This window comes from Caretta caretta, chromosome 11, assembly GCF_965140235.1.
Source record: "Caretta caretta isolate rCarCar2 chromosome 11, rCarCar1.hap1, whole genome shotgun sequence".
In the NCBI taxonomy this organism is placed as follows: Eukaryota; Metazoa; Chordata; order Testudines; family Cheloniidae; genus Caretta; species Caretta caretta.
In genome coordinates, this window is record NC_134216.1 from 76,509,709 (window position 1) to 76,536,362 (window position 26,654).

The 26,654-nt window shown below is 46.6% G+C and overlaps 1 protein-coding gene, 1 long non-coding RNA gene and 1 other non-coding gene across 3 annotated transcripts; 2 read left to right on the forward strand and 1 right to left on the reverse strand.

Moving 5' to 3' along the window:
* The first annotated feature begins 821 nt into the window (after positions 1 to 821).
* On the forward strand, positions 822 to 6,491 carry LOC125629933 (small ribosomal subunit protein bS16m). The gene is made up of 4 exons (XM_075118189.1): positions 822 to 882; positions 3,499 to 3,529; positions 3,925 to 4,185; positions 6,220 to 6,491. Exons 2-4 carry the CDS (start codon positions 3,517 to 3,519, stop codon positions 6,333 to 6,335), a joined length of 390 nt encoding a protein of 129 aa, XP_074974290.1. The 5' UTR covers positions 822 to 882; positions 3,499 to 3,516; the 3' UTR covers positions 6,336 to 6,491.
* Positions 6,492 to 8,824: 2,333 nt separating this feature from the next.
* LOC142068592 (uncharacterized) lies at positions 8,825 to 10,694 on the reverse strand. Its single transcript, XR_012664473.1, has 2 exons — positions 10,566 to 10,694; positions 8,825 to 9,196 (listed from the first exon to the last, which is right to left on the reverse strand). It is a non-coding gene; the product is annotated as an uncharacterized LOC142068592 (long non-coding RNA).
* Positions 10,695 to 14,881: 4,187 nt separating this feature from the next.
* Positions 14,882 to 14,963, forward strand: TRNAS-CGA (transfer RNA serine (anticodon CGA)). Its single transcript has one exon. It is a non-coding gene; the product is annotated as a tRNA-Ser (tRNA).
* The last annotated feature ends 11,691 nt before the right edge of the window (positions 14,964 to 26,654 follow it).

Sequence of the window (26,654 nt, forward strand, 5' to 3'; positions counted from 1 at the left end):
AGAGCCCAAAGGGGAAGATTTCAGGAGAGCAGATAATTCATAATCATGAATCTGTGCGCCCAGTGCTGTCTCCTGCTCTCTCCCTGGCTATCTGAGCGCAGGGGCTGATGCTCTTGGTTAACAGGAGACGTTATCACGGATTCTCAGCCTCCCTGACTGACACCAGCTGAGCGTCAGGGCCCTCGTGTTTAAGCACTTTGGGCCACACTTTCAATGGTATTTAGGTGTCTGGTGGGAACCTCCAAAGCACCTAACTCCTATGGACTTGCCTAACCTGCTTCAGCCCTTTTGAAAATCCCATTCTCCAGGCTGTTTCCCTGCCATAGGTCTGGTGCTCTTGAACAGTCCCTGGGAGGAGCTCTTTAGTGTGGCAACCCCCTTAAGGTCACACTTTTTCCAGTGAGGAAAGTCACCTGGCTTCACCGCCTCCTGACTCTGAGTCTCAGAGCCTTCAGCACCCCTGCTTCACGTCAGCAAGTCCACCTGAGTTGGACACCCAAGGGCGACTTGTAGGCCCCCAGGGAGCCATGTACCCCACTTCCTTCCCCCGGAGTGACTCTCAACCTGCACTGTAAAAGCAGGGGGGGTTATTACAGGGGCAGCCAACAGGCAGACCGCGGGCCAAAGCTGGGCCACCAGCTGCTGTCCAGCAGATCCTGAAATCTTTGGATTGTTTTATTACGATCAGGATTGTTACTAGTTTTTATTGTTTTCTCTGAAGTCTGGACCTTGACGATGCCTCAACCAAGGCATCTGGACCGGAATAAGAAGTAACGGGCTCCCCGCCCCCCAGCGGCCGTCCCGGGTCCAGGGGGTCAGGCGGGGAGCGCGGGAGCGGGGGGAGGAGCCCGGCCGGGCCCGGCAGCGCCGCCCCTCCGCCAGGTAGTCGCGCGCCGGCCGCGAGAGGGGGCCGGGGTCGAGGCCGCCCTGAGCCGGCGGCGGGAGCGGGGCCAGCCACGGGGGGGGCCGCAGCATAAAACCAGCGGCTTTGAATTCCCAACCCCCCCAACACCCAGAGAGCCACAGAGAGGACCCCCCACACCCCTGACACACAGACCCAGAGACCGAGACCCCCCACACACAGAGACCCTGAGAGAGAGACCCCCCCACACACACCCCCCACACAGACCCAGAGACCCCCCCACACAGAGACCTTGAGAGAGAGACCCCCCCACACACCCCCCACACAGACCCAGAGACCCCCACACACACAGAGACCCAGAGACAGAGACACCCCCCCCCCACACACAGAGACCCTGAGAGAGAGACACCCCCCACACACACACCCCACACAGACCCAGAGACCCCCCCCACACAGAGACCCTGAGACAGAGACCCCCCCACACACACACCCCACACAGACCCAGAGACCCCCCCACACACAGAGACCCAGAGACAGAGACACCCCCCCACACACACACAGACCCAGAGACCCCCCCACACACACAGACCCAGAGACCCCCCCCACACAGAGACCCTGAGACAGAGACCCCCCCACACACACCCCCCACACAGACCCAGAGACCCCCCCACACACACACACAGACCCGCACACACGTCCTGTGAACCGGGAGTTCTCGGCTATTTCTTAAACCGCAGGCAATTAGCAGCAAGATTTGAGGAGTCCCTGAACTAGTTAATGTCCAAGAATAACAATTACTGCAACCCAATCAAGTCGTTTTCATAGTGTGTGTACATATAGACACACATACACACATATATTGGGGCTGTCAAGCGATTAAAAAAAATCACGATTAACTGTGCGGTTGTACAACAATAGAATACCATTTACTTTAAATATTTGGCATGCTTACATTTTCAAATATATTAATTTTAATTACAACACAATACGAAGTGTACAGTCCTCAATTTATATTTATTTTTTATTTCAAATATTTGTTCTGTAAAAAACAAAAAAATTGTAAAGATTCTTAAACCTTGGGCCGAGCGCTGTTGCTGTTTTTAGAAATCTCACATTGGTACCTTCTTTGCGTTTTGTCAAATCTGCTGTGAAAGCGTTCTTAAAACGAATATGTGCTGGGTCATCTTCCAAGACTGCAGTAACATGAAACATATGCAGAATGCAGGTAAAATAGAGCAGGAGACCTACAATTCTCCCCCCAAGGAGTACAGTCACAAATTTAATTGATGTATTATTTTTTTAACGAGCATCATCAGCATGGAAATATGTCCTCTGGAATGGTGGCCGAAGCATGAAGGGGCATACGAATGTTTAGCATATCTGGCATATCTTGCAACGCCGGCTACAAAAGTGCCATGGGAACGCCTGTTCTCACTTTCAGGTGACATTGTAAATAAGAAGCAGGCAACAGTATCTCCTGTCAGTTGTAAACAAACTTTTGTCTTAGCGATTGGCAGAATAAGAAGTAGGACTGAGTGGACTTGTAGGCGCTAAAGTTTTAAACTGTTTTGTTTTTGAGTGCAGTGATGCAATCAGAAAAAACCCAACTGCATTTGTTACACTTTCACAATAAAGAGTTTGCACTTCAGTACTTGTATGAGGTGAATTGAAAAATACTATTTTTTTTGTTTTATCATTTTTACAGAGCATATATTTGTAATAAAAAAATAATAATATAAAGTGAGCACTCTGCACTTTGTGTTCTGTGTTGTAATTGAAATCAGTATTGAAAATGTATCAAAAAATATATAATAAATTGCAATTGGTATTCTATTGTTATAAGTGTGATTAATCGCGATTGATTTTTTTGAGTTAATCGTGTGAGATAACTGTGATTGACAGCCTTAACGTACATATATAAAATAATACCAAATCCTCAGAACACCAATATAATGGGGAAACTAATTCTTACCTTAAAATGACAAGTGATTTTATGTACTCATGTGGCACTTGTTGGCATTGCCCTAGCAACAAAGCTATTGAAACAGAAAAGCAGGCAGGGTGCAGCAGTGAGGCTGATGCCTAGCAGGGCTACCAGGGGAAAAAAAAATCTTTTCATTTTGCCTGTGCTCCTAAGAGGTTGAAAGTTACCTGAACCCCAAAGCATAAAAGTGGGAGTGGGGGCAGGTGCTTTGAAACTTCCATTCCCAGGATCGCCATGGCACATGGGTCATGAGAGACAGAGTCTACAGGCGCCAGGGCAGGGCTTGCAACTAAACTCCCATGTTTCCCTCAGGATTTTCAAACTACACTGGACCCTCACTAGAATGTGGGATTTGGGATCCATGCCAAATCCCGCATTCTAGCGGGTACTGCGTTACAGTGGGGACCGCGTTACAATGAAAGTTAATGACCATTACTAAATTTGGGATCCGCAACCACGTTCTATCAGAATTTGTGTTATATAGACACGTGTTCTAGCGAGGGTCCGGTGTATAACTTTCAGGTTCTCGTCTCTGTCAACTCAGGCTATGTCTACCCTATAGCATTTACAGCGGCACAGCTGCAGTGGGCTAGCCCCTTGTTCTGTGTTTGGGAGTGGCGGGGATTCCTTCATGGTCTTTTTCCTCTTTCAGGTGCTTTCAAGGGTCATCATGGTGCACCTTGGTAAGTGCAGACAGGGCTTGTTAAGGGGTGCGTGCACACCATGTTGTACTGACAGACCCCAGTTTCTGCATCCCTCTAAATCAATCACAGTTAGTGGAGAATGTGCAGCCTTCACCGCTGAACTCTCTTAAGGGTTGGTAGAGCAAATCTGTCATCTTTATTGTAAATAAATTTATTTATCTTTATTGTAAATAAATCTCCTGGCAAGGTACAGACTTCGATTCCATCATGAAGAATAATCTATTGTTGCTTCGTAAGGGAAGGTTACAGCAGTTTTCTTGATTTTTAAATGAAACCAAGCTTTTCTCTAAGGCCTTTGGAATTTTTTGGCTCGACGTCTATACGCATCTGTTTATAATCAAATCTATTGTGACACCTGTTGATCTTCCCTTCAGCTCATCTCCTTATGAAAAATTATCATGGAGGACACGTAGCTATCCGATTGGCTCTTGGTGGTTGTGCCAACAGACCCTTCTTCCGTATAGTGGCCGCATATAACAAGCGAGCACGGGACAGCAAGTATGTGGAGCAAGTGGGCTGCTATGACCCACTCCCAAATAGCCACAATGAAAAGCTTGTTGGCTTGAACATCGAGAGAATCAAACACTGGATTGGTTGTGGAGCACATGTCACAAAACTGGTTGAAAAACTTCTAGGTAACTCAGTGTGTTTTCCAATCTCAGCTATTTGCTTCAGAGTAACAGCCGTGTTAGTCTGTATTCGCAAAAAGAAAAGGAGTACTTGTGGCACCTTAGAGACTAACCAATTTATTTGAGCATCAGCTTTCGTGAGCTACAGCTCACTTCATCGGATGCATACCGTGGAAACTGCAGCAGACTTTATATACACACAGAGAATATGAAACAATACCTCCTCCCACCCCACTGTCCTGCTGGTAATAGCTTATCTAAAGTGATCATCAGGTTGGGCCATTTCCAGCACAAATCCAGGTTTTCTCACCCTCCACCCCCCCACACAAATTCACTCTCCTGCTGGTGATAGCCCATCCAAAGTGACAACTCTTTACACAATGTGCATGATAATCAAGTTGGGCCATTTCCTGCACAAATCCAGGTTCTCTCACCCCCTCACCCTCCTCCCAAAAACCACACACACAAACTCACTATCCTGCTGGTAATAGCTCATCCAAAGTGACCACTCTCCCTACAATGTGCATGATAATCAAGGTGGGCCATTTCCAGCACAAATCCAGGTTTTCTCACACCCTCCCCACCCCCATACACACACAAACTCACTCTCCTGCTGGTAATAGCTCATCCAAACTGACCACTCTCCAAGTTTAAATCCAAGTTAAACCAGAACATCTGGGGGGGGGGGGGGTAGGAAAAAACAAGGGGAAATAGGCTACCTTGCATAATGACTTAGCCACTCCCAGTCTCTATTTAAGCCTAAATTAATAGTATCCAATTTGCAAATGAATTCCAATTCAGCAGTTTCTCGCTGGAGTCTGGATTTGAAGTTTGTTTGTTTTAAGATAGCGACCTTCATGTCTGTGATTGCGTGACCAGAGAGATTGAAGTGTTCTCCGACTGGTTTATGAATGTTATAATTCTTGACATCTGATTTGTGTCCATTTATTCTTTTACGTAGAGACTGTCCAGTTTGTCCAATGTAAATGGCAGAGGGGCATTGCTGGCACATGATGGCATATATCACATTGGTGGATGTGCAGGTGAACGAGCCTCTGATAGTGTGGCTGATGTTATTAGGCCCTGTGATGGTGTCCCCTGAATAGATATGTGGGCACAATTGGGAACGGGCTTTGTTGCAAGGATAAGTTCCTGGGTTAGTGGTTCTGTTGTGTGGTATGTGGTTGTTGGTGAGTATTTGCTTCAGGTTGCGGGGCTGTCTGTAGGCAAGGACTGGCCTGTCTCCCAAGATTTTTGCTTATTTCTCTTAAAAGACAATAGGTTTTCCTTGGTGATCCTCTGCATACTTGGAGTACCAAAGACTCTTTCTTCATTTCTTTGCATGAATCCTTGAGAATATGTATATATGCAATCACCCTTCTTTTGGCCACTGGAAATGGGATGTTTCAGAGTAGCAGCCTTGTTAGTCTGTATCCGGAAAAAGAACGGGAGGACTTGCGGCACCTTAGAGACTAACAAATTCAATTAAGCATAAGCTTTTGTGGGCTACAGCTCACTTCATCAGATGAATAGAATGGAACATACAGTAAGAAGATATATACACATACAGAGAATCATGAAAAGGTGGGAGTTGCCATACAAACTGTAAGAGGCTAATTAAGATGAGCTATAATTTGTTAGTCTCTAAGGTGTCACAAGTACTCCTGTTCTTTTTGAGGAAATGGGAACGGGTCTCATTTATGGAGACGCTGAGCTGGCCGAGACAGCAGTAAAAGGCACTTTAAGCCACTAGAGGGTTAGTGAGACAGACAATTACTCTCACTTCTTAAAAGTCTCATTAACTATTGGAACAGTTGACCGAGGGTTGTCGTGAATTCTCCATCACTGACAATTTAACTTGAGATTGCATGTTTTTCTGAAATATATATGCTAAGAATTATTTTGGGGAAGTTCTATAACATGTGTTATATAGGATGTCAGATGAGATAATCACAGCGCTCCCTTTTAGCCTTTGAATCTGTGCGTCTAGAACAGTCATATTGCAACTCCAGCTATAAACATAAATCATCTTTCTTTCAGGTCTTTCTGGATTTTTCCCATTGCATCCTATGACAATCACAAATGCAGAAAGATTAAGGAAGAGAAGAGCCTTGAAAGCCATAACAGCTTCTGAGGAAGAAACTCCAGGTGACTGATAACATCTAACTGAACTGAATTACTCAAAAGATTACTGTACAGACAACGATCAGAACAGTGTGCCAACTAAAAAGGACAATATATTTACTACAGGCAAAGAAATGATAGTGGATGTGAATTATTTCATAAGAACATTAAAGTATTTTGAAGCTTTAGGAGTCCTCAGACAAGGATTCTGATGGTCCTCATTTGTTAATTACTTCTTATTTTGCACAAATTACTAATCTTTCATGTTTGTCAAACTGCAATTACTTAGGCCCAGATCCACCAAGGTAAAATTTAGGCTCCTAAATTCCACTGAAATCCAATGGAAGTCAAGAACCAAAATACCTTTGTGGATCTGGGCCTTCCAGATTACAGCATTCATACAAACTGAATACAAACTCCCGTTTTCTAAATAGCTCTATTGTGGAGGTAGAGAGAGCGTTACTGACTGTCGTAAGAGTCTAATGTATAGGAAGTTGTGCTGGATCAACGAACAGGTGAGGATGCACCTGGAGGCTTCCTTCTAAACGTCACCTTACCATTACTTAAGACAAGCCACAGTTGGTTTTTAATTTTACAGTGAACTATTTCAAGATTTTTGTTAGAGGAGGGACACTCAGACCTGGCCACTGTTGCTTCTTTATTTTCACCCAATGAAGCCGCAAATAGTGTAAGCGGCAGAAAATCCTTTTTTCGGTGCAGGGGTGCAGCACAGAATGTGACACGAATTACTTAACCACACTACTGTTCTTCCAGAAGGTATCCCACAGAACATGACCACTCTAAACATAGCAAATACTTGGATGGTTTTATACCTTTCTCCCTGAACAGTATTTGATCAAACATTATACAGGCATCCAGCTAAAACAATAATTTAAAAAACCAGGAATTACTACATGATGTTCATAGATTATCAGCCACCCATAGCAGCCATTCATATTCCAGCGTGTTAAGCACAATAAGAATTGAGCTATGTTCAGAGGCAGACGGCTATCCCTGTTACTGGGAGGAACTCGCACATCATTCATTCTAGAGTCTTCCATCCACATTCTAACTCGCTTAAATGTCTTAGGTAAGGCTTGTACCATCCCCGAAGATCACCAACCGCAGACTCTGGTAGACCAAACAAAGCCACTGAGTTTGAGTCATAGAACCATCACCCCAAAAGCCTTAAAGCCAATCAGTGCAAATCTCAGAATTGATGATGGGGAGCACATGAGATCTTTCTCAGCCCACGCAGTGCAGCGCATCACCCCTTTTAAAGCACTCGATGTAACAAAGCTGAGACACGCTCACTGGACGATCACAGTATCCTGCTTATTTAAGAAGAGCACAATACAATAGACCACTCTAGTGCTGACAGAAAAGTCGCCTTCCTCAGCTGTTGCTCCAAGATGGCAATCTGCTGCTGTTCCTGCATGTGAGGAAGTTGGTGGGGCTCAAAAGGAGGGCAGCTCACAGCAAGAGAAATGGCTGAGAAGAGCTAGGCAAGTTAGAGGCACTTGAGATTCATTGCCGGCCTGTGTGTTGCTCCCTTGGCAGCACACCCATAAGGGTGCGGGGAGAACCATGGAAACTCAGCCAGCTCTCACTTGCCAGGCAGCTGGGAATTGGTTACATTTTTAATGGAGAAGTAAAATCTGAGCAAATGTATACATGGAACCAAAGAAAAATAAGATCTTTTGGGTGATACCTGAAGTCCTGCCTGAAAAGGTTCAGGCAGACGTGGCTGGTTTGGATTTTGCCTATTAGTACATTTAAACCAGGGGTTCTCCGAACACATTTTTTGGTGGCCTCGGACTGTGACCCACCAATTCTTGCCGGTGGCCGCATTGACACTTTTCCCTAAAATACGTAGAGGGAGAGAAACAGTACCAAAAACCAAGAGACCTCTTAATTAGTAATACCCTCGAATTTAAACTATGGGGAATCAAACTCATTTGTGATTTTAATACAGAACTTCTTTAATATGATCCAACAGGGTCGGTGCCAGAGCCCGGAGCCAGCACTTGCTGCTGCACAGCCAGGGGTTAGCGCCCAGGGCCAAGGTCACGTGGCCGGAGCCTGGGTCAGAGCCCGGGGCTCGAGCCGTGCAGCTGAAGCCCTGCGGCCAGGTTCTCACCCAGGGCTGAAGCCCAAGCCCCAATGTGCCCTGCCCACCCCACAGGTGAGTCAAGAACTCACCTGGCTCCTGCAGCATTGTGCCCCACCTGTCTCCAGAGGCGGTGCATGGTGGCTCATGCAGGAGCACCAGGGAGGGAAGGGGAGAGGCTGATGCTTTGGCCTCTCCACCACTGCCCAGGAGGCTGTTAGGCCTGCACAGAAAGCCCCTGGTGGCCGCATGCGAGAAATGCTGAGTTAAACTCACTTCCATGCTCTCAAAACCTTTGCCATTGTACCTCCTAACTGCTGGTTTCTCAGGTCAGAGTGTACTTAAGGGTTAAGTGAAGTGCTGCTGTAAGAATAAGCTTCGTGTCCTTTAAAGGAAACCAAGACAGAAAAAAATACTGATGATTTTTAATATTTTTTCTTTATCTAAAAAAATTAATGAAACGATATAGAAAATTCTATTAAACACACCTTTTGCATTTTACAGATTTGTAGTATGCAAAATTTGATTTTATGTAATGCCCATCCCCATATATATTCCAGATTAGTATAAACAAGACATAATTTCCCTGGTAACTGGGACCAGTTTTTATTCTGTCTCCTCAAATTTAAAAGTTCATTTGTATGTAGGCTTCGGAAAGAGTTCCTTTCTCATTTCTAAACACACAACGCGGTTTTCTTTTCTGGATTTCTCGGCCTCAAATACAAGGAGGTGGGTCTGCAGGGTTGCTTCTGGACCAGTCTGAATGAGGGATGGTTTATTCTCCTGTTTAAAAAAACAAAATTATTTCTAGTGTTACAGGAATAAAAGACAGAGAAGTCTGGTTTATAAAGCTGGATCTCTGCATCCCTCTCCCAAAAGGACTGCATGATCAGGCTCAAGGGACTATTCAGAAATAAATTGTTTATCATCCCTTTAATCGAGTTATACCAAAGCAAGAGTTAGACAGTGGTTGGGCAATCACCATACAGTTAAATGGAGTAAATATTAATTAGAATGTTACTGCCAATAAAGACAGGTGACTCAGTAGTAAAGCTTTGATAATTAGGGGAGGCAACATTGTCTAGTAATAACTGGCTGAACGAAGAGAGGTCCTACACTCAACAGTCACTCCCATGTTGGAGGAATCTCAACTACAAAGCTGAACAATCATCTTCCCAAAATAATTTTAAAATGGTGACACCCCCAATGACTTGTCTCTCAGACAGAAAGAAAAGAAATAATGGTGGGGAGAAAAGGGGACCCTGGTCTGGGGAGAGGAGGCATACAGAAGTTCTGTGTGGTAGGGGAAGGTCGGAGGGCACACAGAGCCCCAGCCTGGGGGAGATGAAGAAACATGGGACAGAGCCTGTGACATGAAAGAGGGGTGAGCAGCTGCAGGGAATCTGTGAAACAGAGAGGATGGGAGGGTGGCACATGAGGGGGAGGGGAATGGAGGGCAGCCGGGAGCCCTCAGTGTGTGCAATGAGTACAGCCTACAGAAGCATCGAAGTGTGAGAGTGCCAAGTTCATAATACTTTGCATGTCTAAAATGACTTTTATCACTGTCCCAAAGAACTTTAAAAATGCAGATTATTTCTTCCCATTACAAATAAACTCTCTTGCCATGGTTTTCTGGAGAGAGCTGCAGAGTCAGAATATTAGCTATGTTTCTGGCTCATGACCAAAACAGATAATCTGTCAACATTTGCTTTACGTGCATGTAGCATTCAGGGGTGGGGTTCTGGGAAGGGATCAGGAGTGATGCTTATATGCCTAAATCGTCCAGTAGAAGATTTTGGAAGTAAAAGATGTCTGACAGAGGCAGGGTTCGGTATGAACCTAGCTCTCAGGTAAAGCCTGGCCCCTTCTTGGTGGCTGTAGAGCATTCTTTCTGAAAAGACCTAGTCTTGGACTGCAAAGGTGTGGGGTAGCATTTAAGGAGCACTGACAGGGGATGCATACTTCCTACTGTCAAGGAGCTCAGCTGCACAGGGGCTCACTGCACACCACTATACAGCGGAGATCTGGAACTTGATCAGTGGATCCTTTGTGTTCTCTTAAATAGTAGGGATGAATATTCCCTCCACTGCGGGAATTACTGGATAAAATCATATTGTTGGTGTAATGCAGGAAGTCAGATTAAAAAACTCACATTAGTCCTGTCCATGGAATCACAGCACTGGAAGGACCGTCCTAGTCCCGTCCCCTGCACTCAAGGCAGGACTAAGTACAGTAGAACCTCAAAAATACGAACACCAGAGTTACAGACGGACCCGTCAGCCAGACACCATGTGGCCCCAGAAGTACGCAGTCAGGCAGCAGCGGAGACGAAAAACAAAAAACCCAACAAATACTGAGCTGTGCCGGCATGGCATCGTCCAGTTCGGCACATCGGGGCTGCCTGTCCCCACCCCCACCCACAACTTGCCACGCGGAAGGCCAGCCACGTACAGGTGAAGACGCTGAGGTTCACAGGCACAGCTGTGAGCTCCCGAGAAGGAGTGCTGGGGTCGGCACGAGCCACAGGGGCTGTTTCCCGCCTCTGGCTGGGAGGGGGACAAGCCTGCAACCTTAGTCTCAGTCCAGGAAAGAAGCTCCCTGAGCTGCTGCTGGAACCTGGCCGAGAGCGTCAGCTGCTGGAGCCCGAACTCCTGCCCGCCTGCCGCGCTCTGGAGGAGCGGCTGCGTTTGAAAGGGCCCCGGCCTGCACTGCGCACCCACTGGTGCCAAAGCGCCCCCGGGTGCCTCACGCATCACCCTTGCAGTCAGGGGGCGAGAATCAGAAACTTGCCGGGCAGCCGCTGCAGAGTGTGAGCCCCCGTTCCGAGCACTCCGCCCTGAGGAGCAGCCCATAACGGCTTGGGCAAAGTTACGAACAACCTCCATTCCCGAGGTCTCCGTAATTCTCCTGTATTATCTAGACCAGGGGCTGTCAACAGGCGAACCACGGGCCAAATCCGGGTTGCCAGACGCTTTTGAACGGACCCAACAAACTTTTTATTTACATATTATCGTTATTATTATTTTTTAAAAGGATTTTCTCTGCAGTCTGGCCCCGACTGTACATTGATGAAGAATTTGGACCTTGACAAAAAATAATTGACTACCCCTCATCTAGACCATCCCTGAGCGGTGACTGTCGATCCTGCTAAGAACCTACAATGACAGAGATTCCACAACCTCCCTAGGTAATTTGTTCCAGTGCTTAACTATGCTGGCAGGAAGTTTTTCCTAACGTCCAACCTAAACCTCCCTCGCTGCAATTTCAGCCCATTGCTTCTTGTCCTGTCCTCAGAGATTCACAAGAACAATTTTTCTCCCTCCTCCTTCTAACAACCTTTTATGTACTTGAAAACTGTTCTCATATCCCCTCTCATCCTTCTCTTCTCCAGACTAAACAAACCCAGTTCTTTCAACCTTTTCTCGTAGATCATGTTTTCTAGACCAGCGGTTCTCAACAGGGGGTTCGTGGCCCACTGGGGGTCCATGAACCCTTTCAGGGGGGCCGCAGGGCCCCGTGGCTAAAATCCAAAGCCCGAACCCCAGCACCTCCCGCAGGGCTGAAGCCGGGAGCAGCAGGGCTGAATTCTGGAGCCCCGAGCCCCGGTGCTCCCCAAGGGACAGAAGCCCTGAGCCCATGGGCAGAGTTGGGGGAACACAGGGGTGTTACACCCCTCCCAAACTACAGTGCAAGAGCAGGGCAGTCCTGGGGTAGCTCCACACCCCCCCTCCACCACCTCCTCTCTCCACCCCCTGGCTAGGTCGGAGGTGGGAAGCCAGAGTCCGGCAGCCTGGGACAGCTGCTGCTCTGACTGGTGCCATGGAGCAGGCAGCCGCAGCGTTGCCTGGTCTCCTGCTGCTGCAGGGGGTTGAAGCTGCTCCCCTTTGCTCATGCAGCTGGTAAGAGCTGCCTGGGCGGGGGGATCTGGCTGCTTTGTGGCTGGCAGAGCCCTCAGGGTACAGGGAGCGCAGGGGAGCCCTGAGAGCACACAGCCCCTAGCTACCTCCTCCCTGCACCCTGAGCTACCCTCTGCCCACACACAGCCCCTAGCTACCTCCCTCCCTGCACCCTGAGCTACCCCCCTGCACACAGCCCCTAGCTATCCCTCTCCCTGCACCTCAAACTTTTTGAGCTCAGCCCCCGCACCTTTGAGTTATAATTTTTGGTTGTAGGCCCCCCCCAAGTCCAGACAGGCGGGTGGCCTGCTGAGGTGAGTCAGGGGTGGATGTAGCATACCCTCCCCAGACCCCGACGTCGGAGCTGGCTTGAGCCTCACGGGCCCCTGCCCACCCAAAACAGAAGTCAAACTATACCTATGCAAACTTGTTTTCCCCCCTTTCCCCGGCCCAGAGCCTCCCCCTCCCACACTGAGCCCTGGAGATTTTAATGGCATGTTGTGGGTGGCCTCAGAAAGAAAAAGGTTGAGAACCCCTGTTCTAGACCTTTAATCATTTTTGTTACTCTCCTCTAGACCTTCTCCAATTTGTCCACATCCTTCCCGAAATGTGGCGCCCCGACTTAGACACAATACTTTAGCTGAGGCCACATCAGCATGGAGTAGAGCAGAAGAATTACGTCTTGTATCTTGCTTACAACACTCCTGCTACATCCTGCCCAGGATGAGGTTCGCTTTTTTTGCAAGGTTACACTGTTGACTCATATTTAGCTTGTGGTCCACTATGACCCCCAGATCCCCTTCCGCAGTACTCCTTCCTAGGCTGGCACGTCCTGCTCTGTATGTGTGCAGCTGACTGTTCTGTCCTAAGGAGAGTACTTTGCATTTGTCCTTATTGAATTTCAGCCTGTTAACTTCAGACCATTTCTCCAGTTTGTGCAGATCATTTTGAATTTTAATCCTATCCTCCAGAGCACTTGCAACCCCTCCCATCTTGGTATCATCCGCAAACTTTATCAGTAAAAAGAAAAGGAGTACTTGTGGCACTTTAGAGACTAACCAATTTATTTGAGCATAAGCTTTCGTGAGCTACAGCTCATTTCATCGGATGCATACTGTGGAAAGTACACAAGATCTTATCATACACACAAACCATGAAAAAATGGGTGTTTACCACTACAAAAGGTTTTCTCTCTCCCCACCCCACTCTCCTGCAGGTAATAGCTTATCTAAAGTGATCACTCTCCTTACAATGTGTATGATAATCAAGGTGGGCCATTTCCAGCACAAATCCAGGGTTTAACAAGAAAGTCTGAGGCGGGGGGGGGGGTAGGAAAAAACAAGGGGAAATAGGTTACCTTGCAGAATGACTTAGCCACTCCCAGTCTCTATTCAAGCCTAAGTTAATTGTATCCAATTTGCAAATGAATTCCAGTTCAACAGTCTCTCGCTGGAGTCTGGATTTGAAGTTTTTTTGTTTTAATATCGCAACTTTCATGTCTGTAATCGCGTGACCAGAGAGATTGAAGTGTTCTCTGACTGGTTTATGAATGTTATAATTCTTGACATCTGATTTGTGTCCATTTATTCTTTTACGTAGAGGCTGTCCAGTTTGGCCAATGTACATGGCAGAGGGGCCTTGCTGGCACATGATGGCATATATCACATTGGTGGATGTGCAGGTGAACGAGCCTCTGATAGTGTGGCTGATGTGATTAGGCCGTGTGATGGTGTCCCCTGAATAGATATGTGGGCACAGTTGGCAACGGGCTTTGTTGCAAGGATAGGTTTCTGGGTTAGTGGTTCTGTTGTGTGGTGTGTGGTTGTTGGTGAGTATTTGCTTCAGGTTGGGGGGCTGTCTGTAGGCAAGGACTGGCCTGTCTCCCAAGATTTGTGAGAGTGTTGGGTCATCCTTCAGGATAGGTTGTAGATCCTGAATAATGTTGGAGGGGTTTTAGTTGGGGGCTGAAGGTGATGGCTAGTGGCGTTCTGTTATTTTCTTTGTTAGGCCTGTCCTGTAGTAGGTGACTTTTTGGTACTCTTCTGGCTCTGTCAATCTGTTTCTTCACTTCTGCAGGTGGGTATTGTAGTTGTAAGAATGCTTGATAGAGATCTTGTAGGTGTTTGTCTCTGTCTGAGGGGTTGGAGCAAATGCGGTTGTATCGCAGAGCTTGGCTATAGACTATGGATCGTGTGGTGTGGTCAGGGTGAAAGCTGGAGGCATGTAGGTAGGAACAGCGGTCAGTAGGTTTCCGGTATAGGGTGGTGTTTATGTGACCATCGTTTATTAGCACAGTAGTGTCCAGGAAGTGGATCTTAATCGCGTCTCTGCTAAGGCTGCGTCTACACTCCCCCTTGTGTCGGTAGAACGTATGTGGCTCGGGGAGTGAATAAGCCACCCCCCGAGTGACACAAGTTACACGGACCTAAGCGCTGGTGTGGACAGTGCTATGGTGCTGGGAGAGCTTCTCCTGCCAACATGGCTACGGCTGCTCGTTGAGGGTGGAGAGCTCCCTCCCTTCGGCTTCCAGACACTCCAGTAGAGACTGCCACTGGGGGCCACGTCACTCACAGCTGTGAGGGCCGAGCGGTTAAGGGGTTGGACTCGAAATCCAATCGGGTTTCCCTGCGCAGGTTCAAATCCTGCTCACAGCGAGGCCTGTGTTTTAGCCACACTTGCTCACCAGGGCAATACATCTCCACCGACCCTGAGACGCTCTCCATACACTCCCCACCCCAGGTAAACCCTGTTCTGCTCCTTTCATGGGGATGCCTGGGATGGTGCCTCACGCTGTGTCCCTGCGGTCTCAGCTTCCGAGCCCTCTGCCCCTCACCCAGCGCCCCCCGGCTCAGCCCCACCCCTGGGTGCTGCTCCTCTCCAGCGTGTGGAAGGAGCTGAGCACGGGCAGCCCGTATAAAAGGCCACGGGAGGCTGAGCCTCCCCGAAAAGGCCGTCCATGCGGGGGGGAAACGCCGGGGATGTGGGGCGGGTCTCCCCGCCGGAGGCCCATGGGCTCGTGGTCAACTTTCGAGCGCTGGAAGCGAAGCTCCAGAGAAGTGGGGGCCCCACCTGCACCCCGCTCCCCTCTGCCTCTTAGCCCGATGCCCTGCTCTTGCTCTGCCTCTTCCCATCCCCCCTCCGCCTCTTCCCCCAAAACCTGCACCCCACCCCCCCTTGGCCTTTTCCCCCACGGCCCCTTCTTCTCGTGCCTCTTCCTGTCCTGCTCCACCTCCTTCCCCAAGGACCCCCCTGCCCCCCGCTCACTGAAGACAGAGAAAAGGGACGGGTGCCTGGCCCCATGGCCCCCCGGTAGCCCCCCTTCGGGGAAAGGGGCGGAGAGGAGCAAGCAGGGGGTGAGTGGAGTCCTGGGGGAAGAGGCGGAGAGGAGCGAGGGGCAGGTAGGGGGACCTCGGGGGCCAGAGGAGTGAACAGTGGGTGGGCGGGGCCTCGGGGGAAGAGGATGACCGGGGGCGGGGCCTCTGTGGCAGGGCCATGCTCTAGGCGCCGGTGGCCCCCCAACTTCTCGGGGTCATCTGAAACCCAGGATGAAGGTGACACAGGGCCTGGTTCCTCTTTGGGCTAAGATTCCATAACACCTCTCCCTTCCTGGCAGTGTGAAGGGGCTGGACAGGGGCATAAAGCCCTCCAGACACGGCCGGAGACAGGGAAAGGGCCGTCAATGCGGAAGAGAATCAGGCCCAGAGTTAGACAAGGGGTGCAGAGAATATTCTGGATTCTGGTCATTGCACTTCGCCCTTGCTCGAAATGCTTCCTGTATTTTCTCCATTTCACTCCCTGACTCTCGGTCTCTGCCCCTTTCCCCGTTTCTTCCTCAGAATTAGCACGTTCAGCCAGTTAATCGCAGCAATCCCGCCATAAGACGGCAGCCTGAAATCTCAGCTCTCCCCCGCCCCTCGCACGAGACCTGCTGCCAGCTGAACTGGAGAAAGAGTGGGGAACGTCTCTGGCAGAGGGTGTGAAACAGACACCCGGAAAAGGTGAGTTTTCACAGGGATTTCCTCAAAGTAGGAGAAACTTGGGGTCCCAGTTAGTGCCCAGAAAACCCTTCAGGGATCAAACAAACCAGAGGCCCAGCCCACCCCGATCTGGGCTCCACGTGGGAATGAGCAGGGGGCTGCTGAGACACACACAGACTGCTGGGCACGCATGGACTGTGGCTGGGGGGGGGGGGCTGCCAGACCTCCCTTGGGTGACCAGACGGAAAGTGTGAAAAATCAGGACGGGGGTGGGAGGTAATCGGAGCCTATATAAGAGAAAGACCCCCTGAGCCTGCTGAGCCCTGTGGCCCTTCCCAGCCACGCCCGTGGGAGCAGAAAACACCGAGAGACCAGGCCGGGGAGGTCATATGGTTTATTGGACCCGCTTCTGTTGGGGAGAGAGACCAGGGCCTGAGGACGAGCCCTGCGGAGCTCGAAGGCTTGTCTCTCCCCAGCAGAAGTTGGAGAATGAAAGAGTGTCACGGAGTCCCTGGGCGATGCTCTGGAACTGCTCCCCATGAAGCCAGTCAGGACTCTGGGGCAGTCGCCTTTCTGTGAGCAGCCTGTCTTCAGGACACGCAGCTCACTCAGCTTCCACCTTCCTGGGTCTGACCTCGGAGCATTCAGCATCCTCTGCCCCTCCGTGCGCTTCCCACAGCGAGTCCGCTCAGGCGGGGCTCCTGGGGAAGCCAGAGGGTCCTGCCCCCCAACTTCGCAGTCAGACGTGACTCTCAGCCAGCCAGTAAAACAGAAGGTTTATTAGACGACAGGAACATGGTCTAAACCAGAGCTTGCAGGTGCAGAGAACGGGACCCCTCAGCTGGGTCCATTTTGGGGGGCAGTGAGCCAGACAACCACGTCTGCACTTCACTCCATGTCCCAGCCAGCCCCAAACTGAAAACTCCCTCCAGCCCCTCCTCCTCTGGGCTTTGTTCCTTTCCCGGGCCAGGTGGTCACCTGATTCCTTTGTTCTCCAACCCTTCAGCTCTCACCTTGCAGGGGGGGAAGGGCCCAGGCCATCAGTTGCCAGGAAACAGGGTGTTGGCCATTCTCTGTGTCCAGACTCCTGCACACACATGCCCTCTAGGGCTCTGCAATGATCATACACCCTTACTCCACCCCCTAGATACTTAAGAACTGCCTAGGGGAAACTGAGGCACCCCCACACTATTCAGAGGAAACATTAAGAACAGTCCCACTTTGTCACACTTGGTAAACGGGGCACAACCAATCAATATGTGTTTTAATATGGCCAAATGTAAATGTCCAGGGAGGAAAAAAAATGCAGGTCACGCTCACTGGATGGGGGCCTCTATCCTGGGAAGCAGTGACTCTGAAAAAGACTTGGAGATCATCTTGGACAATCAGCTGAGCATGAGCTGCCAATGTGACACTGTGCCAAAAGGCCTAATGTGATCTTTTGATGTATAAACAGGGGAACCTTGAGGAGGAGCAGAGAGGGTATTTCACCTCTGTGTTTGGCACTGGTGTGACTGCGGCTGGAATCCTGTGTCCAGTTCTGGTGCCCACAGTTCAAGAGGACATAGAAACATTGGAGAGATTCAGAGAAGAGCTGCCAGAATGATGAAAGGATTGGAAAATCTGCCTTACAGTGAGACTTAAGGAGCTGTGTCTATTAAGCTTATCAAAAAGAAGGTTAAAGGGTGACTTGATCATAGTTTCTAAGTACCTGCTTCGAAGCAGAAATTTTATAATGGGCTCTTCTATCTAGCAGGCAAACGTCTAACAAGATCCAATCTTTGGAATTTGGAGCCAGACAAATTCAGACTGGAAATAAGGCACACATTTTTAACAGCCAATCATTGTGGCAGACTCCCCATAACTGGCTATTTTTAAACCAAGCCACACTCTGAACTGTTTTGTAATGTATTGTGGGAGAACTTGTCTGTCCTCAGCCCGTGTGTGGAAGTGTTTTTAGCCCACTGTGAGGTTCTGTACCTCAGGGGAACACCTTACACCCATATGAGTTGCATCCGAGAGTGCTGAAGGAACTGGCAGCTGTGATTGCAGAGCCATTGGCCATTATCTTTGAAAACTCGTGGCGAACCGGGGAAGTCCCGGATGACTGGAAAAAGGCTAATGTAGTGCCAATCTTTAAAAAAGGGAAGAAGGAGGATCCTGGGAACTACAGGCCAGTCAGCCTCACTTCAGTCCCTGGAAAAATCATGGAGCAGATCCTCAAAGAATCAATCCTGAAGCACTTGCATGAGAGGAAAGTGATCAGGAACAGCCAGCATGGATTCACCAAGGGAAGGTCATGCCTGACTAATCTAATCGCCTTCTATGATGAGATTACTGGTTCTGTGGATGAAGGGAAAGCAGTGGATGTATTGTTTCTTGACTTTAGCAAAGCTTTTGACACGGTCTCCCACAGTATTCTTGTCAGCAAGTTAAGGAAGTATGGGCTGGATGAATGCACTACAAGGTGGGTAGAAAGCTGGCTAGATTGTAGGGCTCAATGGGTAGTTATCAATGGCTCCATGTCTAGTTGGCAGCCGGTATCAAGTGGAGTGCCCCAAGGGTCGGTCCTGGGGCCGGTTTTGTTCAATATCTTCATAAATGATCTGGAGGATGGTGTGGATTGCACTCTCAGCAAATTTGCGGATGATACTAAACTGGGAGGAGTGGTAGATACGCTGGAGGGGAGGGATAGGATACAGAAGGACCTAGACAAATTGGAGGATTGGGCCAAAAGAAATCTGATGAGGTTCAATAAGGATAAGTGCAGGGTCCTGCACTTAGGACGGAAGAACCCAATGCACAGCTACAGACTAGGGACCGAATGGCTAGGCAGCAGTTCTGCGGAAAAGGACCTAGGGGTGACAGTGGACGAGAAGCTGGATATGAGTCAGCAGTGTGCCCTTGTTGCCAAGAAGGCCAATGGCATTTTGGGATGTATAAGTAGGGGCATAGCGAGCAGATCGAGGGACGTGATCGTTCCCCTCTATTCGACATTGGTGAGGCCTCATCTGGAGTACTGTGTCCAGTTTTGGGCCCCACACTTCAAGAAGGATGTGGATAAATTGGAGAGAGTCCAGCGAAGGGCAACAAAAATGATTCGGGGTCTGGAACACATGAGTTATGAGGAGAGGCTGAGGGAGCTGGGATTGTTTAGCCTGCAGAAGAGAAGAATGAGGGGGGATTTGATAGCTGCTTTCAACTACCTGAAAGGGGGTTCCAAAGAGGATGGCTCTAGACTGTTCTCAATGGTAGCAGATGACAGAACGAGGAGTAATGGTCTCAAGCTGCAGTGGGGGAGGTTTAGATTGGATATTAGGAAAAACTTTTTCACTAAGAGGGTGGTGAAACACTGGAATGCGATACCTAGGGAGGTGGTAGAATCTCCTTCCTTAGAGGTTTTTAAGGTCAGGCTTGACAAAGCCCTGGCTGGGATGATTTAACTGGGAATTGGTCCTGCTTCGAGCAGGGGGTTGGACTAGATGACCTTCTGGGGTCCCTTCCAACCCTTATATTCTATGATTCTATGATTCTATGATATGTTCATCCTTATAAAAGGATTGTGTCGTATCCAATGCAAAGGTTGTCATGTTGGGTGTCTTTGGAAGGCTCATGATGCACTGAGCATTGTTGTTATAGTAATGTAATGTGTAAGGTTGTAATTTCATGTATATAGTTATGAGGCTGAAAATGTGGCCTCATGGTTTAAAACATGCCCAGGCAAAACTGTCCAAGAGCAGAGGGGCAGTTCACACCCCATCAGGGCATGTATGGGACAAACCCAGCTCAGCCTCATAGGAACAAAGGACACTGGCCTACGCAGCAACAAAGGATCTGTTGGACTCTCGAGTGAGTCACCCCCCTTACTTTAGTCAATTTGGGAGGGCAATGAAATAATGCTCACCTGACTCTGAAGGGGGATGGCAAAGCCAAGAGGGAAGAAAGAACATGATAAAAGGGAGAGGCGTTTGCCATGCTCTTCCTCTCTCTTCCACCTCCATCTACAGACATCACCACACCAAGCAACTGAAGTGCTGATCAAAGGGGAGAGCCTGGCTGAAGGGCAACCGGCCAGCCTGTGGTGAAAGCATCTAAGTTTGTAAGGACACTGAAAGTGTTAAGATCAGGGTGGATTTGATTTAAATCACTAGTAAGGAAGACTTGATTCATCATGGATTTCTACATAAAAGTGCATTTTTGTTGGTTGTTATAACCTTAATAAATATTCTTCACAACTCAGAGATAGATGTAAGTTTCATTTTTAGAAGGTAAACATGATATATTTTTAAAGTGATTTATTTTGAAAACTTTTCAGATTAGTTTTACAGCAAAATCAGAAAATGAATGATTGGTTATTTCATTTACCAAACGTAATTGAAGCAGATATTTATGAAGTTGTTGGGAGGTGAACTATCATTAATATTTGGAGGATTTTCTCGCCATGCTGTATCACAGGGATCAGCAACCTTTGCCACGCGGCCTCCCAGGGAAAGCTGCTGGTGGGCCAGGCCGGTTTGTTTACCTGCGGTGTCTGCAGGTTCAGCTGCTCCAGGCTAATGGGAGCTGCAGGAAGTGGCATGGGCCGAGGGACCTGCTGGCTTCCCTTCCCGCAGCCCCCATAGGCCTGGGATGGCAAACTGTTGCCCGTGGGAGCTGCGATCGGCCGAACCTGCGGACATGGCAGGTAAACAAACCAGCCCGGACCTCCAGGGGCTTTCCCTGACGTGCCACGTGCCAAAGGTTGCTGATCCCTGCTGTATTAGAAGGAGAACAGACATTTAAATTGTTTTATTTAACTAAAACAACAACATTATATATTCTGGATTTTTTTTATTCAACAGCAAACATACAATATTTTAACAAAACAAGCATATGAATTTTTGAATTTAGTTAAACATTCAAGTTTTTTAAAATCAGGTTTTTTGGTTACAATTGTTTTTAACTAAAATAGTTAAATGAAATATTTTTTAAGAAATTTAATTGACTATGTCAGCCAGGTCAACATAAGAAACTTAAAATACTGGCTTCTGCAGCTACCTCAGTCGTCTTCACCTTCATTTTCCTGTTTGTTCATAATCTGGAAAAGAAAAACAAGCTTCCCTGCTTGTTCAGGTCCCAAACGATTTCTCAATTTGGAATGAACTAGTCCAAAGGAAGAGAATATTCTTTCTACATTGGCAGAAGAAGCGACTGTTGTTAAAAGTGAGATTATCACTTCAACAGTCTCTGAATCCAAGTGCTTAAGTGAATTCCACCAGTTCACTGGTGTGACTTTCTTTAAAACATCATCAGCAATCCTATATTTCTTGAATGGTTCACCCTTAGCTCTGCAGTTTATTCTAGTTGGCATTCTGGAGGGATGATTGCTGGATGTCCATGTCATAGCCAATCCCTCTTCTTCAGCAGTTAAGATTTGACCCTGGTACCAAGTATTGAGAATATTTGCAAGAAAATGAGCTGGAGATAGTGCTTGTCCCATTTGTTTTTTTTTTAATGCTTGTAATTTAGCTCTGTCATTGCATATTTCTCTTTTTAAGATCTCACTCGGTTCCTTCCAATTTCAACAGCATCAGCAGTAAAACAGCTATTTCCCTGCGTTCAAGGCTACAGAAATAGGCTTCAGGGTACTCAGCATGCGTTCAACATTTCTCTTAAGCCCAGTGTTGAGAACTTTGGCTGTGACAGTGCCATCTATTTTTTCAGGATTTTGTTCACAAACTGTCATCAGATTAGGCAAATTCTCGATCTAGTGTTCAAAACAGTCCACTATTGAGTTCCATCGCACGTCTTGTGGAAGAGTTAGCTTGGTTCCTCCCACTTTTTTCAGAGCAGCTACTGCAAAGTGTTTTTTTGCAATTTCAACAACATTAGCCTTTATTTCTGAAACACTGAAGTCTTTGGCTAGGAGGTGCATCAAATGAGCATTGCAACCATATGTTATTAGCTTGGGACTCTCTTCACTCTCTTCAAAATAATTTCTTCTCATCTTGGATACATTTGCAGCATTGTCTGTGACCAAGCTGCATACTAGACACCTGAATTTTTTTTCACAGTTTGGTATAGCTTTTACTGCTGCTTCTTGTAAGTATTCTGCTGTGTGAGCATTTCCTGATGTATCGATTGTTTCTGTAAAGAAGACATTCCCTTCTTCTGTTGTCACACAAGCACATACAACAGGATCATTGTGGACATTGCTCCATCCATCAAGACTCAGGTTAACAATTTTGGCCCCTAGACCGTTTGCACACTGCTCAGTTTCTCTTTCATACATGTATTATCCAGCAATTTGCCTGCGACATCTGCTCTGTTGGGTGGACTGTATCCTGGTCTTAATGACTGAACCATGTTAATGAAGTGTGGGTTCTTGATCATATGGAAAGGAGAGTTTGTTCCATAAACAAACAGGGCAATTTTTTCATCAATTACCTCTTTTTGTAATCTGCTGGTTCTTAACACAAACCTATCTATGATTTGTGGCATGAAGTGAGCTGTAGCTCACGAAAGCTCATGCTCAAATAAATTGGTTAGTCTCTAAGGTGCCACAAGTCCTCCTTTTCTTTTTGCGAATACAGACTAACACGGCTGTTACTCTGAAACCTATCTATGATTGTTTCTGGATGATGGAGATTTTTTTTCTTTTTGCTACAGGTGATATACTGTGGCTGTGTGACACACTTGATGTGACTGAAACACTATCATTGGCAGATGGCTCTAAAACTACAGAAAATGATGGTGATCTTGAAGGTAGATAGTCTTCAGAATCCTGTATGTTGAGGATGGATTCTCCTAAATAAAATAAGTCAATGCAGTTATTTAATTATTATTACCATACTGCTCATTTTGTATGACTCATTGCATTCACTGACACTCAGTACTACTTTAAAGGTGAAATTGTAAAAGGAAGATCCGCCCATTTCAGCTGTTTATTTTTTTATTACAACTGCATCTAAAGTGACAGTACCATAGAGTAACAACTATATTTTTTGCTGAAACATGAGAATTCAAGAATAGTCCAGAAGGAAGACAGGCAGCCCTTAAGAGAGAAATATGAAATAAAAAAGTTTACCACCCTGAAGATCCTGCGTGTTCAAACATGTTCCTCTCATCATCTTCAATACAGCTTCCTCCTGAGAAGGAACACTTCTCATGACGTTGTTTCATATGGGAAACCAGGCCTTGCATTTCTTTGTTGCACTGTTTGCGTTTTACACGCATGCCTGTCTTACCCACAAGTAGAGGAACTTCATTAAAATATTCCCAAACTGGGTCTCTTTTACAGCCTGCTGCCATTATAGGTTTTCCCTTCTAGCGAGAGAATGGTATGGTACATGTCAAATCAATGAAGGCTACACTCAGAAAGACCTCAAGACTTCTGGAATATGCTGCTCAAACAGTTTGACTTTTGTTTCTACTGCCTGTCCCTCCCTTCTCACATTTATCTCCAGACTTCTTCTCCTTGTCCAGATCTATTCCACCCCCAACAATCTTCTATGCATTGAACTTTTTGAAACTTTGCACTTTTAGCGAGAGGTAAGGGATTGACTCTGTGTACACAAATTTGCAGAGGGACAATAGGGTTGAGGTCTCTTATTTCTCACCTCTCTATATTATCTATTTTTTATTTATTTAAAACATTTTTGCTGTTAAGAAGCATGTTATCTCTGGAGACACAAGTCCACAGTTTGAGAACTACAAAACTAAGCATCTCTGATGGTATCTTCTAGTCTGATCACTGAGTCCCATTGGGTAGGTAGAAAGATTACCCTAAATAATCTATACAGAAGCCTCTGGAACCCCATAAGATTGGGTCCCTAATCCATGAACTGTTGGAACTCATTTACAAAACTTTTCTTAAACATTACATGAATATATTGTCTCATACTAGAGAATTTATAATCCCTATTCCATGATGAGATATCTTTGAGCTATAGTGATTCTTAATTAAAACTATCTTTAGAGAGGTTTTTTCCCTCAAAAATCCGATTTAAATAAAAAATTCTGATTTTTGTTATTTATTTTTTTTTAAATCATTGATTGTTTTTATCCACCCTGAAGAGCAGCCCACTTTTCAAGAATGAAGTAGGATGGATCTGTAAATTCTTGTAAAATGGAGACAGGTATCTCTTATACATTTCCATCCCTTGCTTAGTAACAAGTGATTAAATTATCCTCCATCCACAAGGATGGATGAATTAAGATCATTTATAATCTTCTTCCCCAATGCTTACTCTGTATGGGTGATAGTGCAGCTAAGCTATAGGCCTGATCTCAGGAGATGTAGGGTCAATTCCTAGTGCAGCTAAGCTATAGGCCTGATCTCAGGAGATGTAGGGTCAATTCCTAGTGCAGCTTAGCTATAGGCCTGATCCCAGGAAATGTAGGGTCAATTCCTAGTGCAGCTAAGCTATAGGCCTGATCTCAGGAGATGTAGGGTCAATTCCTGGCTTTGCCACTTCGTTTGGGATGCTGGGCAAGTCGCTTGGACCCCAGTTCAGCAAATATTTAAACGTAGGGCTAACTTTAAGCATGTCAGTAATCCCATTAAAACTGATAAGACAATACGTGCGCTTAAAGTTACTCACACGCTTAAGTACCTTGTTGGACTGAGGCCTTAAATGCTGTCCCACAGTTTCCCATCTTTAAAATGGAGATAATACTTCCTTTCTCCCATTCTTTGTCTGTCTCATCTAATTAGTCCCTGCCCTGAAGCTCTCTCAATCACTTTCTCACTCGGTGTGTACTAACTCTATGGGGTTTGTACTAACTCAGTGGTGCTTTGATCTCCACTGGTGTCTCTAGGGGCTACTGTAATTCAAATAATCGTTTCTATGCTACTTTCTTTACGAAAATGATCCACAAATATTCTCCTGTTTTCAACTTCATATTGCAGAAAGATGGCTGTCCCGTCTTCTTTCCAAAGGCAAAGCTATTTCAGTTCAGGGTACACCTTCTTTCCCTGAACCCATTGCAACTACAAAATAAAAAATCACTAGCCACACATTTGGTTTGTAAATCTTTTTATTAAAAGAGTTGTCTTTCCACGGTAGTAAAGCTTTGGCACTTACGGTATAAAAAATAATCACCGATCATAATTACACCAAATTCCTCTTTGTCAACTGCATACTAAGTTTCTTCAATACATTTTTTCCCATATAAAAACACTTGAGGGATGGGGAACAAAACGGATAAATAACAGTATGAGATACAAAGATACAGCTAGAAAAACAATAGGATCATTTAGAAAGAATTAGGACAGTGCATATTTTAAATGTCACAGTGATGTGGTATGCAGTCACTTAGGTTATTGCTGGCTGCATGCTTAGATGAAAGTAGACGTGTTCAGTGGACTTTCCTTTCTCTAAACATTAGTAGTGTCGTTTTTGTTTGCATGGCAAGGGAGCCTTCCATCCCATTTACTCCCCCCACCCCAGTATTATTTTGATCCCCAACCAATTCACAATTAGTTTAAAAAAAAAAAAAAGGATCCAGTATCTCTCTCCATTTTCCCAGTTGTGGCTGCCTCTGCCATGGCCACATTCTTTGGTCCTCATTTAAAAAGATATTAAACTTCATAAACACATAGAAGTACCCAAAGGGTTAAATGCTAAATACCAAAGCCACCTCATACTAGCTGACAAAAGGGTCTGTCAATGTTGCAACTTTGGATGTGAGATTCAAATGGACTTTTAGTGGCATTATTTTTTTATTTAAAAACAAAACAAACCCAATTATTCTTAAACCTACAAACAGGATTATACAAACCATGAGTGTTGGTTTAGGGCCTTAAAACCTTGCATCATCACACAGAAATATTTACACACACAAATTATTTTTTGCCTAATATCCCTTGCACTGCTCTGATTATTTTTTTTATAATACTGTACCCTGATTACATTCCCATTTTGTATAAACAAGGCAGTCAAGTTAAGTTCCAAAAGAAACCCCATTTATACACACACACACACACACCCCTAGTGATTTTGATGACAAACTATTCCCATTTCCCCTCTGTTAGGGGCAAATTCCTAAAGCTGTGTTTGTAAGGCTGTTAGTATTATGATTTATTGTTTGTATGGAACCCATTTTGTTATCTAAAATGGAGGACTTGGTCATGTGATCAGGAGGGCAGTTGGAGTGTTTTCCTGCCCTTTCCAATGGTCAGGGGCCCAAGTCGTAAACAAGTTCCAGTTTTAACTGGATTTTCCCGGGGATTCTATGGGGTTTCCCTAAGGGGTTTTGCGCTACAGAATCTATATAACAGCAGCCATTACCTCAGTTGGGGGCTGTCCATCCGAGTGGCAGGTGCACGTGGGTTTGCTTCCACAGGTGATGGAAACTCCGGGCAAGTGCCACCTGCAGCTGTGACTT